At 41.8% G+C, this 17,155-nt stretch overlaps 1 protein-coding gene across 3 annotated transcripts in view; it reads right to left on the bottom strand.

The window, feature by feature from the left end:
- The window catches only part of PDK3 (pyruvate dehydrogenase kinase 3), a 259,141-nt gene that overhangs the window by 36,598 nt on the left and 205,388 nt on the right, over window positions 1-17,155 (bottom strand). For all 3 annotated transcript variants that reach the window (XM_079910041.1, XM_079910042.1, XM_079910040.1), the window contains exons 3-5: window positions 14,003-14,074; window positions 9,976-10,160; window positions 7,925-8,014 (exon numbers count right to left, since the gene is read on the bottom strand). In XM_079910041.1, the coding sequence (XP_079766167.1) occupies window positions 7,925-8,014; window positions 9,976-10,160; window positions 14,003-14,074 (347 nt within the window). The remainder of the gene's footprint in view (window positions 1-7,924; window positions 8,015-9,975; window positions 10,161-14,002; window positions 14,075-17,155) is intronic.

Genomic DNA, 17,155 nt, shown 5'->3' with positions numbered 1-17,155 from the left:
ATGATGCAAGACGCACCCCACTTCTACGCATTTATACAACTGTCTAGTCAAAAGTAAAAACTGTGTCCCTGCCCTTCTACATAAAAGTTTCCTAGAGTCTGTCTCAAGAGATCTAAGTACGGAATCATTGTTAGTTCATTAAGGCTTCCTGAGGCTATAAAACACGCACGTGCACGTGCATAGGCATGTACGGGCACATGCACGCACGCACACACACACAGCGGTCATTTGGACTGGACATCTGACTATGCTTAAACCATGCAGGACCTTCACAGCTGAGAAAATCAATAGCAGAGCTATCATTAAAACTCAGAACCCCTACACCTTGTAAATCAAGTTTCCTAAAACAAAAGGGAAAAAAAATATTAGAGACAGAGGGAGAACAGTATGGAGGTTCCTTAAAAAATTAAAAATAGACCTACCATATGACCCAGCAATCCCACTACTGGGCATATACCCTGAGAAAACCACAATCCAAAAAGATACATGTACCCAATGTTCACTGCAGCACTATTTACAATAGCCAGGACAGGGAAGGAACCTAAATGTCCATCGAAAGATGAATGGATAAAGAAGATGTGGTACCTATATACAACAGAATATTAGTCAGCCATAAAAAGGAACGAAATTGGGTCATTTGTAGAGATGTGGACGGACCTAGAGTCTGTCATACAGAGTGAAGTAAGTCAGAAAGAGAAAAATAAATATTGTACAATGTATTAACGCATATATGTGAAATTTAGAAAAATGGTATAGATGAACCTATATGCAGGGCAGGAATAGAGATGCAAATGAAGAGAACAGACGTGTGGACATGGCGGCGGGGCGGTGGGGTGGGAAGGGGGGATGAACTGGGAGATTAGGATCGGCATATATACATTAGCATGTGTAAAACCGATAGCTAGAGGGAACCTGCTGTATAGCACAGGGAGCTCAGCTTCGTGCTCTATGGTGACCTAGATGGGTGGGATGGGAGGTTGGGGAAAGGGAGTTCCAAGAGGGAGGGGATATATGTATACATATAGCTGATTCACTTCGTTGTACAGCAGAAACTAACACAACATTGTAAAGAAGATTAGCTGAAAAATCTCAGAAGGTATGAGGAGAAGGTAAAAATCAGTGAAAAAAATACCAACTACTTTCAAAAGAGGAAGGGAATGGTAAGACGTCACTGAAAGTTGAAGGAAGCTGACACACATCTCTTCCTCTCCTTGACAGCATTCGGGGGTATTGGGAAGAAGAGCTGGGGGGGCGTGGGCCCTTTGGGACTCTGACTATTGTCCCTGGGGCATTTGGGGGCGGAGACTCCAGTGCCTTTTTGCTAGAAGACATGGAAGAACTTCCAGGCCTTCTGATAGTTCGTGCTGTCTGCCTTGTTTATTTTTTCTCAGTCTTACTTTGAGCCAGAAAGAGCTTCTGCTTCGGTATGCAGACACTTAGAGAATTAAAAGTGGGGTCCACAGGGCATGAAACAGAAAGCTATTAAAATATGCTTTCTCCACGGGGAGGAAAGAGACCTTCAGGCTTCCTGCTAGGGTGCCTAGCCAATTTTGCCATGGTAGGAAAGGTAACTGATTTAAGACTAATATCTCATTGAGGAATAAAGATTATATACACCTAGCTGGGAAAACTATTTGAATATAGAGGTTATCAGTATAGCAGATCAGACACTGAATTCATCCAGGAAGGCGGTGTGTGATGGGCATTAGTGCTGGAGATGGGGAAATACACAAGTACTGCGGATTTCATATGAAGAGACGCATTATTCACAGTTGCTATCTGTAAAGTTGGTATGAATTCAATATAAAACAATGTTCTTGCTGGGTTATGAAGACAGGTGATTTTTAGTCTCTTCTCTCTTTTCCCACATTTTCTCAGTTTTCTTCAATGAGCACTTTTTATTATTTTGGTAATATGGTATTAGTCCTCTTGACTGACCAAAACGGAAACAGAAGTTGGATGACTGACAAAAAAGTTGGATAGTGGGAAACCATAAAATGACTACAATTGTAAACATTAACTTAAAATACACATTTGAATACACAATTTATTCCTCTACCAATCTTTTCATATAAGGCCAATGTCTCTCCTTTGAAGAGGCGTCAGCTTGGGGTTCCAGATGATACTTCTTAGATAAACAATATCACACACATCTATGAATTCCAATTCCTATTTCTTTAAAGTGCAAGAAACTTAAAGATACTTGTCAAGCAATCCGAGTGCAGATTCCTTCTGGGATTTTTACTCAGTGCCGCCCTGTCACCTAAAAGTTATCTTGTTCACAGTCATTTCATGACATTTTTAAGAATCTCTTCTTTATCAAGTCTTTCCAAAGCATTCGACTTGATTTTTATGGAAATAAGTCTCTTTTTTGTACTCACGTTTCTTCAGTTTACATAACGTATAAATAAATTATGTATATTTATACATATTCATGTGGTATAACTTACACCAACGGTGTGAGGACAAGTAAGTGACCCTCAGTAAGCGTATGTCTCACCAAGTGGAAGAAGCGTCAGGGCATTCTAGAAAGTATGTACAAGCCAAGCGTCCTCATTGTGCTGTGGGTATGATTTATGAAGGGAATGAAGGCGGCAGAAGAGCTGATGATGTGGAAGTTGCTTTGCGGGTTCATGCAGTTTCAGAATCTGAAACCAGCCTCCACTGTTGTCTTAAGGAAAGAGGCTATGAAGAAATGAAAAACACGGTTTGAAAGAAGCGGTGGGGAACAGGGAGCAGCGCAGTCCTTGCCCCTCGCCCCATGAGTGTGAGGCTGGAAGTGTGCTGGGGGAGGTGACATGCCCCGTGGCAGAGGGGCATGGGGGGGTGATCATCATGGGATACAGCTTTGCCAGGAGCCCAGGCTTTAAGTTGTGCCAGATGAGTGGTAGGAATGGTTACATGAGAGGATGGAGTAAAATGTGTTCATGGTAACTGGTGGACTCATTGGGTATAAAGTCAAAAGGGGCAGGAGAAAGAGTGAAGATAAAGCTGTGAGTGAGCGCGGGAAGAGGGAGAGGCTGGGAGGCGACCGGGCCCAGGGTCAAAACCTCGACTAAAAAGGCCAAAGAAAGCAGGAGGCACAAACTTCTAGTTTCTTTCTTTCAAATACTGATCCAACTGTTTTGCACACAATCTTCCGCTAGTGTTTGGTATGAAACTTCTGTCCCTGAGAGGAGTGATGCAAGCGTGGATGAGAGTAATTCCAGCCCTTGAGGAATTTACACCCCCATTAGAGAGACCAACAGAAGTACAGAACGATGCCAAGACCAGGCAGGATGTAATAAGTCCAGTAAGAGCCACACAGACAGTAAATGCTCAAAACAATGGCTTCTGCTCTCCTCCAGCGTCCAGCCTCATCCTCTGATTCACTTGAGCGCTGCTTCATCCCTCTGCCCTAACAACTGCCAAGAACAGTCCGTTACTTCTCTACTTACACTGACTCATGGTTAAAATCTCTCTGAAAAATTAGTGAGAGACTTTTTGTGAAGAAACAATGAGATGATAAAAAGGAGTATGATTTTTTTTTTTTTTTTGAGGTACACGGGCCTCTCACTGTTGTGGCCTCTCCCGCTGTGGAGCACAGGCTCCGGACGCGCAGGCTCAGCAGCCATGGCTCACGGGCCCAGCCGCTCCGCGGCATGTGGGATCTTCCTGGACCGGGGAACGAACCCGTGTCCCCTGCATCGGCAGGCGGACTCTCAACCACTGCGCCACCAGGGAAGCCCAATTTTTTAACATCTTTATTGGAGTATAATTGCTTTACAATAGTGTGTTAGTTTCTGCTGTATAATGAAGTGAATCCGCTATATGTATACATATATCCCCATATCTCCTCTCTCTTGCGTCTCCCTCTCACCCTCCCTACCCCACCCCTCTAGGTCGTCACAAAGCACCGAGCTGATCTCCCTGTGCTATGCGGCTGCTTCCCACTAGCTATCTATTTTATATTTGGTAGTGTATGTATGTCCATGCCACTCTCTCACTTCGTCCCAGCTTACCCTTCCCGCTCCCCGTGTCCTCAAGTCCATTCTCTCTCTACGTCTGCGACTTTATTTCTGTCCTGCCCCTAGGTTCTTCAGAACCATTTTTTTAAAGGGAGTACATTTTTACAACTTTATTATGAAGAATTGCAAACGTTGACGGAAGTGCAGAGCACAGTGCAGAGAATCCTAGTGCACTCATCGCCAGCCTCAACACTTCTCAACACAGCCTGATCTTTTTCACTGCCCTACCTCTTGATAATTTTGAAGCAAATCCCACAAGGCATTTGATATCATGTGTGATATTTCAAAATACCTCTCTTGAAGCTAGGACACCTTAAAAAAAAATAACCACAATACCAATATGATACCTAAAAAAATCAACAATATTTCTTGAAATATTTCATCAAATATTCAAGTGTCTTATAAATGTCCTAAATGTTTTAAAATATTTGATAATTTATGCCAGAAACAAAAGCAAAGGCACCAACTTATTATATAATCAATGGTATAAATGAGAAGGCAAATGACTCACATGAGGCCCAAGGATGCTCATGAACTTGTCTATCTACAGCCCTTCCTGGGTGCTAGTGCTGCTTCAGGAGCTCTACATATATTATCTCACTTAACCCTAGGACACAGCTGAATTGCCAAGAGCACCATTTTATTGATGACGAAACTGACGCCCAAAGAGGTTATGTAACATGTCCAAGGTCACCTAGCTAACCTAAATGTCTATCAGCTGATGAATAGATAAAACAAAATGCAGTCTATCCATACAGTGGAATATTACTTGGCCATAAAAAGAAACAAAGTACCGGTTTATGCTACAACATGGATGACACTTGAAAACACTGTGCTAAGTGAAAGAAACCATTCACAAAAGACCACATACTGTATGATTTCGTTTATATGAAAGGTCCAGAAAAGGAGTATCTATAGAGACAGCAAGTACTGGGTTGGCCAAAAGGTTTGTTTAGTTTTTTCCGTAAGATGGCTCTAGTAGTAGCACTTAATGGTCTTTAACTTCATTTGAAACAATTTTGTTAGATTGTATGTGACAGCTGTCATATCAGCGTGCACTTAAAAAAAGACATCAAAATTGGTGAAATTTTGCGTAGCCGTTTAAATATTGAAGATGGAAGAAAAAAAGCAACGTTTTCGGCCTATTATGTTCTATTATTTCCAGAAAGGTAAAAATGCAACTGAAACGCAAAAAAAGATTTGTGCAGTGTATGAAGAAGGTGCTGTAACTGATCGAACATGTCAAAAATGGTTTGCGAAGTTTCGTGCTGGAGATTTCTCGCTGGAAGATGCTCCACGGTTGGGTAGACCAGTTGAAGTTGACAGCGATCAAATCAAGACGTTAATTGAGAACAATCAACGTTATACCACGTGGAAGATAGCTGACATGCTCAAAATATCCAACATGAGCACTGAAAATCATTTGCACCAGCTTGGTTACATGAATTGCTTTGATGTTTGGGTTCCACATAAGTTAAGTGAAAAAAAACTTCTTGACAGTATTTTGGCATGCGATTCTCTACTTAAACGTAATGAAAATGTTCCGTTTTTAAAACAAATTGTGACAGGCGATGAAAAGTGGATACTGTACGATAATGTGGAACAGAAGAGATTGTGGGGCAAGCGAAATGAACCACCACCAACCCCACCAAAGGCCGGTCTTCATCCAAAGAAGGTGATGTTGTGTATATGGTGGGATTGGAAGGGAGTCCTCTATTATCAGCTCTTTCTGGAAAACCAAACGATTAATTCCAACAAGTACTGCTCCCAGTTAGACCAACTGAAAGCAGCACTAGACAAAAAGCGTCCAGAATTAGTCAACAGAAAACGCATAATCTTCCATCAGGATAACGCAAGACCACATGTTTCTTTGATGACCAGGCAAAAACTGTTACAGCTTGGCTGCGAAGTTCTGATTCATCGGCTGTATTCACCAGACATTGCACCTTTGGATTTCAATTTCTTTCAGTCTTTACAAAATTCTCTTAATGGAAAAAATTTCAATTCCCTGGAAGACTCAAAGGCCCCTGAAAGAGTTCTTTGCTCAAAGATAAAAAGTTTTGGTAAGATGGAATTATGAAGTTGCCTGAAAAATGGCAGCAGGTAGTGGAACAAAAGGGTGAATATGTGGTTCAATAAAGTTCTTGGTGAAAATGAAAAATGTGTCTTTTATTTTTACTTAAAAACGGAAGGCACTTTTTGGCCAACCCAATAGATTAGTGGTTGCCTAGGGCTGGGGAGAGGGGTAGTAGGGAGTGACGGCTAATGGCTATGGGGTTTCTTTTGGGGTGATGAAAAAGTCCTAAAATTGGATTATGGTGATGGTCGCACAACTCCATAAATAAACTAGAAACCCCTGAATTGTACACTTTAAATGGGTGAATCGTATGGCATGTGAATTGTACCACAATAAAGCTTTTTTAAAAGTAAATTACCGAAAAGCTGAACATTTCTCAAGCCAAGGAATGTTTATTGACCATCTACACAGGCATATACTAAGTCCTATGCGAGTCACAAAACAAGTATAAGACAAATACCCTGACTTCAAATTGCTTGCAGTTCAAGAGAAAAGGCACATATGCAATATATTACAATGCACTTTTGCTTTATGAATGTGTACCTTTTTTTTTCTAAGGGCAGTCAACTATCTGAACCAGGTTTTCTGAATCATAAAAGCCACTGGCTAGGGCCAGATGAACATACAAGTGGTGATAAGACCAAACCTGCTTCCCTTCCCTGCTGGGGGCCTACAGAGGGTTATCTTGTGAGAGAGAAACCTACATACAGGGTTCTTAGGGTGCTGAAGCTGAGCCTACTCACTTGTAACTGAAGTAATGTGAGTACATGTTTTCTAACTAAACAGAGGCCAGGGCAGCCTGACAAGCCTAGCCTGAGCTAAGGCCACCAGGGGGATGCCTAGGGTAATCAAACAGCACAGGTTTTCCTTAGCTTTAGCGGCTGAAGATCTGGTCTGTTCTCCCACTGGGGAGGCTGCCCACATGGGGCACCGTCCCCTGGCCCTCCAAGCTCCAAGAGCAAAGGTCACTCTGCTTGAGGCAGGCCTGAGAGCTCTGCCAAGGAGACAAGGCCCTCGTCTGCCTCCTGGTCATTTAGCTACACAATCCAGCAAAAGTAAGAGCAACAGAGATCCCAATGAAGATCGGAGAGAGCTATGGTCCTGAAACTAGTAAGGTGTGTGTTTAGATAAGGAGAGGAGGGCCACAGGAGGAGACACAATCTAGGAAAGGGGACAGTCTGGGGATCCGAGGCTGCAGAGAATAACCCTAACACCGAAGAACACTGAAGAGGTCCAGGAACCTGGTGGATCACTTACAACCAGGAAGGCTTTCTGGAGCTAGCATTGATCTTAAATGAAAAATGAGGAGACTGCTGTTCAAATTCCAAGTGCCCAGGCACTAGGAACATATGGCTCTAGGGTTCTGTTCTACCCTGAGGCTGCTGGAACAGAGTCCAGCTCCACATCCAGTGAACCCGTGAAGCCCAAATGCCATGTAGATTCGAAAACCTGGAGTGCATGTCAGAAAGATATATACGTTTTACAAACACGTGAATTCAGCTGAATTTTATAACAGGGGTTTGCAGTCTCTGAAATTTTCAGACAGTGGTGGCAATTGAAACTTAGACTCTTAAGCTAATAAATATTTACTGTTTAGCTAGAACTATAAGAAAAGCCTTAGTCAATGAAGTAGAAACTCCGATTTTGAACATTACTAATTATGCATCGCTTCCTGAGCCACCTAGAAAGAACAAGGCATATTTCGATCAAATGGCTTGGGCCCAGAGTGGCCTGATGAACCAGCAAACAGTTCAGCGCCATAACCCTAGAGCCAAGCTGCCTCAACGAAACCACAATCCTACTGGAACCACAACCGCTAACGTTACATTGGCCTCCTTACCTTTCACAACATCAGCCACGTTGCAAGTGGGATCAATACTTCCTATGTGTTTGGGATGCGCAGGATTGGTGTCACCGCCGAACAGTAGTGCTAAACAAACACAAGGGAAAAGGGAGAGGATTAAAAACACAGCAGGCTAGGATGGTCAGGCAGAGAAATATGAGGCTTGTAAGTTTTGAAAAGATTTTCTTATTGTGAAAACCGTTTTAGCATCCACAGTGACTCAGAGCAACAGAATCCACTCAACTGGTGGGTGATCAGCTATCAGACAACTGAGGAGGAAGGATGTGCTGTGAAATCTGCCAGGTGCAGTTAGCAGGTCCTAAAGCAGTGACATGGGCCGGGTACCCAACCCGCTCTCCCCAACACAACGTGACTTGGATGAAAAAAACTTCCTTTCATCCTCAGCCAAGTTTACCCACCTTCTCAGCACTACCCTAGACATTTATTCCAACATTCACTAAATATTTAGAAAATGCAGTCTGCACCATCAGACCAGGCTTGCACAGGGTCTTCACCATGAGCACCTCAAATGCCTCCACTGTGGAGCTTATTTTTCACCGTACTACACACGAACGCTATTTGTGCAAGCGTTTTTAAAAGTACATTTAACTACTTTCATAATATACAAGGTTTGCAAAATTTTACTTCTGAAAAAAACCAAAAGGACCCCCAAAGAAAAAAGTAATCTGAATTCAAATGTTTATATGTGTAGCTATTTTTAAATCAAACAAAAATTGGGAATAACTCAGGCTCCACAAAAGGAGAATGTTTAAACAAAATAGGTAGAGATTTTAATTATGAAAAAGGACAAGTATGGACATTAGGCCAATACATAAAGTGCCAACTAATTAAGTGGAAGAAAACCAAGAGGTGTGCAAACGTAGTCAACGACCGAAAAACATGTACGTATATATGAAGACACACATATGTAGGTCAGAAAGAAACTGTAGTTATCTAAGTAGTTTAAATAGTATTTGGGTTCTCTTTTTTCCCCTATAAATTTCCTGTAAACTGTCAAACATTTACATTTTAAACAGACACACGTTTAGAACAAACCCACATTTAACAGCTGCATAACATTTGGTTATCCAAATAAAACACATTAGTAAAATAAAGATGCTCTGTCCATTTTCTGACTCAACAGAGAGGGTGAATTAGACGCTAGACACCTGGATGCTTTTTCATAAGATTTATGAAATCCGGGCTTCCCTGGTGGCGCAGTGGTTGAGAGTCCGCCTGCCGATGCAGGGGACACGAGTTCGTGCCCCGGTTCGGGAAGATTCCACATGCCGCGGAGCGGCTGGGCCCGTGAGCCATGGCCGCTGAGCCTGCATGTCCGGAGCCTGTGCTCCGCAACGGGAGAGGCCACAGCAGTGAGAGCCCCGTGTACCGCAAAAAAAAAAAAAAAAAAAAAAAAAAGAATTATGAAATCTGACAAAGAAACACGCTGAAAATCAGTTTAAAAGTTTTTGTGAAGAGAATTTTAGTTGTTGTTTTTTTTTCTTATCTGCTTATCAGCCTAGAGAGGAGACTAAAACTCTCAATACAAGATTAGGGTTTGACAAACCCGCTTAATCTGATTTCACTGATCACTGTGAAATAAAAGATCCATGCTCATATTGCCAACTTGTCAGTTCAATATTGTTAGTATCAATGTTTTTAAAACCAAAAAGGAAAACATGTGACATCCTGAATGAAGACTAGAACAGACCCTAGAGACACTGAAAGTATTCAGAGATGAACACCAGGCTGCCATTAAAGCCGGTCCCTCACCCCCACCAGGAATGTAACAGGAGAGGCTTAAAAGGCAGGCAGTGGTCCTGTCTCAAATATGAGCACCCAAAAAGCCTTTCAAGGATTTCTTTTAACAGAGAGTTCTAATGATTAGCTTTTTCACAGATAGGACTCACTTAGGAGAAACTGAACTAGAAATGAAATTTCTAGACAAAAATGCAGATCAGTAAATTAAAAATGAAGCAACAGGAAAACATGTCGGAGAAATCACTCTGGTTATCTTTTCAAAACTGGACCAAGAAAAGCCAACTTACTGTGCTGGTTAATAAGCATGCGGAAAGAGATGCGGTTGGTATAAAACCGGTCCAGAAAATACTGGATGTTACTGCTAATGAACGGATCAAACCCAAACTTCTCCTTGTACTCGATCACTCCTTGGGCCATTGTAGGAACCACATCATTGTGTCTATTTCTGACTTTAATTAGAACTTGTAGAAAGCTGTGTGGGAAGGAAAGAAAAAAACGGTCAAAATGGTCAAAATCTCATGGGCTAATGTATAAACTTCCCAGGTCTATCTCAGTACTATTTACCTGTTGGTATTTATTTTATAAGGCAGAGACATCATTATCATCACAGGCTACAAGGAAGTACTCACGAGAAACTAAAGTATTACTCAGTTTTTGCTTGAAACTTTCTACAGAAAGTCTTCCTTCAGAGATACAAAAAGTAGAAGGTGGGCTTCCCTGGTGGCGCAGTGGTTGAGAGTCCGCCTGCCGATGCAGGGGACGCGGGTTCGTGCCCCGGTCCGGGAAGATCCCACATGCCGCGGAGCAGCTGGGCCCGTGAGCCATGGCCGCTAAGCCTGCGTGTCCGGAGCCTGTGCTCCGCAACGGGAGAGGCCACAACAGTGAGAGGCCCGCGTACCGCAAAAAAAAAAAACCCAAAAAAACAAGTAGAAGGTTCTAGTAAAGAAAAAAAAATGCTCAAATGCCTTTTTAGGAATCCACTGACTTTCCAGATAAGTGATTACTAATAATACAGATTCTATAACTGTTTGCTGAATACATAATTGCAGAATATATTAATATTTCTTCTGACAACATGAAGACAATCCCAAAAATCTCCAAGGATTTATTATGGAGTCTTAAAGAAATAGCTTCCATGAAGAAATAATGTCAAACTTTTTAAGAATAAAATTTTGAAACGAATTTCTCTCAGCAGTAAAATATGGTGACGAAATGTAGATAGAACAATGGTGATTAAGACAAACCTATTCAAGAATTCCAGTATATTACTGTAAAAGTGCAGAGGGAAAAATATATTGGGAATGGTAACTAAGAACAGAAAGACAAGTCAATGGAACCAAATAAAAAGCCTGGAACCAGGATCAAGGGTGAATGAGTATGTGTGTGTAAAAATTCAGCATATCGATAAAGTGACAATGTAAATCAGTAGGGAAACAAATTAGTTGGGACAGCTGGCTAACAATTTAAGTCACACCTCAATTTTAAACTTTAAGCCCCAAAATGGGTTAAAAGACTTAAATGTAAAAGGGTGAAATTGTAGAAAAGGAAAAAGAAAATCAGCTGAATAAGTATATAACCTTGGAGTAAAGGGAGGCTGTTCTAATACCAAAGGCAGAAACCACGATGAAACCAATAATAGGGCTATGCAGGATTTCAGCAATTTTATAGGGGCACACATTATAAAGTCAAGAAAAAGTGAAAGCTGGGAAAAATATATTCACAAGAGTTACTATTCTTAGTGAAGGAAAAGATGACCACCCTAACAGAAAACTAGGCAAGGGGCCTGGTATCAATAGAAAATGTACCAGAGGAAACGCAAACACCAACAACTTCACCTTCAAAATAATAAAAGAAAAGCAAATTAAAACAATGCAACGCTATTCTCCGCTTACAGACTGGCAAAGAATAACCACTGTCAGCCAGAGTGTGGGAGCATAACTGATGCATTTCTAGGGGCAATCGAGCAGCCTATATCAAAAGCCCAAAGAAAGTCATTCCACTCCCAGGAATTGATTCTAGGAAAATAACTGGACAAGGCCAACAGCTGTATTTAAGAGCTGTTCTTTAGAGCACTGCTTATAGTAGCAAGAAAACCACGAACTATTCTAAAACCCAATGACAGGAGGTCAAATCACATGAGTTATCTGCAGATGGACCACTATGAAACTACTACTAATGGTGTAGATCTATAATGCTGACACTGTTATTTCTGTAAAACACACACACACACACATTCTACACATATAGAAATATACATGCCTAGTTAAAAGTGTAAATGGAAGGAAAATGTTAACAGTGGTTGGCCCCCAGTAATGGAAATTTGGAGTAACCTTATTTACCCAAATAGTCTTATTTTTCTCAATGATGAAATACTTCTGTAACAAATACATATGTGCAAAGACAGCAAAGATGAATAAATCAACTCAGAAATTATAAGGTCATAATATCCTCAAGAAATTTTCTAATGGACCATTTATCCTTTACATAATGCTCTTCCCACCATATTCATAAATTAAATATTACTAAACTGAAACAATTCATTACAGTAGAAAAGTGCCTCAACTTATCTGAGGGGAGGAGACTTGCTTCAATGGTTCAATTCTCAGACTACTTCCCCAATCTTCTGGGGCTCTTCTAAACTTTATCATTACGACAAACATCCTTGTCCTCTAAGCTACTTTCACTTTACTTAAGTGGTTTCCCTGCCCATGACTGCTATATAACCTCTCACCGATAAGAAAAGGCTGCTACGATGGGCAGAACTCTCCACTCCTTCCTTCACTGCAAACTCGGGCTTCTACAATCCCAAGTCTCTTAACTAGCTTCACGGCAACCTGGACAAGTTACTAAACGTCACTGAGCGAGAGCTATTATCATTACAATCTCGTACACATTGGATCCAGCACTTGGCAGTTTCCAAAGCAGGCTCGCGTCCATAAATCGCATCTGACTGATAACCTGTTCCAGAAACTGAGACAGGACTCCAGGAAACACACAGCAGAAATTTAATATCATAAACTTCCACAAATCTATATCCCAAAATTTGAAGCTATAGAGGTCAGTCCTAATTTGGAGGATATCAGCCAAACTGTCACTAGCTAATGACTTTTGAGAAACCAAACTTCTGAGTTCGATTTATTTAACTTTGATAACTTAAATGACAGCAAGGGCTTACAACAAGAAAAACATTACAGCTGGGGGCTCTAATCCAATGCCTCCCTTTCCACATTTCATAGACCCATTAGCAAAACACCTAGCAAAGTATAAAACAGGTCAGGACTTTTTTCCCTTTGTATTTTAATCTGTAACTACATTTCAGCTAGCTACTCATGACTCAGACCAGCAGTTCTGGCAGTATGGTGCACTGCAAAGAGCGACGTACCAAGGAAGAGGAAACATGATTTACAGATCCAGCTCTGCTCCTAACTAATGTTACAATCTTGGGGAAGTCAGCTCACATCTTGGACCTCAGTTTTCTTATCTGTGAATTGAGAGAGCTGGGTTAAATGCCTCCAGCTATGGTCTCTTATGAAACACGGTGCTTCTTAGTTCTTTTTACGGAACAGCTACATGTAAGGCATTTGGTGTCACAATGCTGTGGGTCAGGTTTCTACTTACAAAGGAATTCCTCAGCACAACAGGCCTGCCATATGCATTCACTGATGGGTACATGAAAGAGGAGGAAAGTAATGTGAAGGGGACACAATTTCTCTTGGGGGTGAAAAAACCACACTCAGAGCTAGGGTCAGCGTTTCCCGGTTAAATGAAAAGGGAAAAACCAGAAATATTTTCCATCAGCATGAGAATTTAGCAGCCTTCGTGCCTAACAGCAGCAACAGAATTCAGAATAGCTGTTATGTTAATAGCATACGCTTTTACGCTGCTCCAAAATAAAAGCATTATTGATTCTCTGAGCTCAAATGTAATATCGCATTGAAAATTTAAAAACAAATTGTAAAGGACTAAGTACATAAACTCATGTATACCCAGGGGCCAGTGCATTCTTAAAACTACCACTAGGTGGAACATTTACTGTAATATTTACAGTGAGTGTCCAGCACCAGTTCACCAGAAGACAAGGATTAAGAATTAGATCATGAAGTGTAATTGGAAGGGTCATTATTCCCTTGGTACTATGTTAAATTCTTAACTCAAAATTTTAAAAAACTGCAACGTTGAGCTGTTACCCATTAAGAAACCTAATGCTTTCGTCCAAGTTGTACTTCTTGGTTCTTAATGACATGAGTTCCATTTACCAAAACATTTTTTAACCTAGATATTTTGACTTTCAGGTAAGTTTGGTACCATACTTACTTATCCAAGACGTGTGGATCCTCAGGGCTCTTATTTTCATATTCTAGAAGTTCAAGAAAACTCTGCATATACCTGAAAAAAAGAGATACTGTGTTAGCTGCCTACCCTACATCCATCCTCCTTTCCCTTTTCCTTAGGAGTACGTTAAATTTCCACCCAGGTATCCATCCAATCCCCTCCACCCGCCATGTAGCTCAAGTGCTTCCGGGGAAGCTGATACCACGCAAAGCTCCTGGGTGGCCCTGTTTTGCTCTGGGTAATCCTATTTCTCTTGTCACTAATTCCTAATTAGTCCGATAGTTCTGGCCTAAGCCTGTCACTGAGTCGCATTTCCCTGAACACAGGGATTGGCTCAGGAATGGACATCACTGCCTCGATTCAGGCCAGTAAAATAAGACAGCAGACTTGCTGGCGGTCTTTGGGAGAGAAATTAACTTGCTCTGCTTTTGGACAATGCGGTCCATGGATGTAAAGCCTGGAACTGCTGCAGCTATTCTGTCAGCAGGAGAAAATCCAGCCAGAAAATGAAGCCGACCCCATGGAAAGTAGGGCCTTGATAATCTCGTGAATCTCTGAATCAAACCAACACCAAAACCTCATCCTATGGCTGGATCTTACAGTTACAATTTATTGCTTAAGCCAGGTTTAGTTGGATTTTCTGCTACTCCCTAACACACATGTCCTAACTGATACATCGAGTCTACAGTTTGATTACCAAAAAAAGTGCACAGAAAATTTAAGAAGCACGTGTGTGACCCTGAAGTGCATGCTAAGAACTTAGAACTAGGGGAGTTTCCTGGCGGTCCAGCGGTGCTTTCACTGCCATGGGCCTGGGTTCAATCCCTGGTTGGGGAACTAAGATCTTGCAAGCTGCGTGGCACAGCAGGAAAAGGAGGAAAAAGAGAACCTAGAGCTAGAAATAAAGAAGGTTCCTTCTCACAGTTAACCTAGCTTCATCAACATGTAATGAAGGAGAAAGAATTCCTCTTAGGCCCTCAGAAACAGCTTCTGGATTAAGAATACTGACATATCTCATTCAGGGCCAGTATAAGAAATAATATGTCCAACAAAGATCTGGAGGACAGAGGAAAAATGGGACTTAGAGAGGCACATTACAGCAGCGGCTACAGCCAGACTGGACCTGCCGGATCTGGTGCGGATTCAAAGATTCCAATTACTTAGAGGTATATGAGCTCTGCTTTGGGTCTTAACATGTCCTGAAAAAATTATCCCTTATTCCAATTATTTCTAATAATTAATGACTACTAATCCTACTATCCCACTGTGGATAGAGGATGAGGGCACGCCAGTAACTAAAAATGACTGTTAAGCTTATAAATAAACAGGAAGGACGTTTTATTAATCAGCCTCACCTGAACTTTGTGACAACACATGATACTGAAGTATGTTCGTTGCTGGGTATATTTTTTTTAAAAGTTTCTGGGCATATAAGGCTATGAACTAGACATTGTTGAAATCACTAGGTTAAACCACCCTGAGAGGCCACAGTCAGCCATCCACAGTGATGCCCTCTGCCCTGCCACATATCAGCAGAATTTCAGGCAGGCATCCCATCCTTCCAGAAGGGGACAGTTCATTTAAAGGGCAAAGTCATAAATGGAAAGGAGTCAAAGATTATGCTGAGCTTCCTGGCCTGAAAGTCAAGAAAGCAAGGAGAACACTGACTGAGGTGGGCTTCACGGCCTGTTATACTTAAGATTTGCTTTCAAGAGGAAAAGGAAATGGCCAGTAAACACAATGCATGATCCTGAACTGGATTCATAAATCAGGGGTGAGGGTAGGGATTGCTTAAAAAGAAAAGCACTATTAGGACTAGTGATGAAAGACAGTAGGGTCCACATATTAGATAATATTACTGTATCAATGTTAAATTTCCCAAATTGGATAATCAAACTGTAGTTTTCTAAGAGTTGTTCTAAGGAGATACACACTCAAGTATTTAGGGGTAAAGGGGCATGATGTATACCATTAACCCAAATGGTTCAGAAAAAAATAATGTATTCTATGTGTGTACCATACATATATAAATATATTGAGAGAGGGAGAGAGAATATGAATGAGAATGATAGAACAAATGTAGCCAAATGTTAACAATTAGTGAATCTGGGTGCAAGGATATGGGAATTCTTGCTACTAGTCTTGCAAACCCTTCTGTTAAATACGCAATTATTTCAAAATTGAATGTTTAAAAAAGAAAGGGAAGAAGTAACATGCACAAGTTTGCAATGGCTATGGGAGAGAAATAGTAAGGAGACCAAAAAAAAAAAAAAAGAGCTGACTCAGTAATGTGAGTCAGCAATTCACTCTGAAGCCCCTGAAGTGACTTTTACGTAAGTGATAGTAAATGTTTGACTGTCACTGCCACCATGACCGGGGACTTGAAAGCCAGCTAGCCTATCTAGAATTCCCAGCACAGTAGCTAGCTCCCAGGAGTGCTTATGTACTTTCTGCTGGAGATCTAATCATGGTCTTGGAGCAATAAAGAAGTCTCATGCAAACAAGTACTCGCTGTTCCTGAAACAAGCTATGAGTTTACAGTAGAATCCAAGTGACCTTAAGATGGGAGCCATGGTCGCCACCTCTTTTGAGCTTTCTGGGGTCCCGGGGCCCCTGCGCCTGCCTCGGTGAGGGGCTGCTGCTTGTCTGGGACAAGGACGGACCACCCAATAGAGTGTTTCTCAGATGATTCATTCTCAACCCTAAGAATTTATTATAATCAGTATTACTGAGGAATGACTGTTGAATGGCCATCTTTCAGTAGCCCGGCCTCCGTTAATACTCTAGATGCCAACTAATTCATGGTTCCGCTCTCCCCATATCTGTCCACATCATTCCCATCCCCTGACCTGCTCTCCCTGTCCCTGTCAGTTCCACCCCCCACCCCGACCCCCCCGCACCAAGGGGCAGCGCAGACCACAGTCGGCACCTCCCTCCCCCAGGCCCCCATGGCACCTCCTTCAGTGCTGGCTTGAGAGCACTTTGTGCATCTGGCCTCCTGAACCCTTCCAGCTTTCTCCACGGGGACTTCTTTGCTTGTAGGATACAGAGGAGACAAGCGAGCGCTTCTCAAATCTATGCAAATCCCTTTCTAAAAATACACCACCTGCTCTTCCCTCCCACCACTCACCCATC

Source organism: Stenella coeruleoalba (genome assembly GCF_951394435.1).
Source record: "Stenella coeruleoalba genome assembly, chromosome: X".
Classification (NCBI taxonomy): Eukaryota; Metazoa; Chordata; class Mammalia; order Artiodactyla; family Delphinidae; genus Stenella; species Stenella coeruleoalba.
This window is presented reverse-complemented; position numbering and strand designations above follow the sequence as displayed.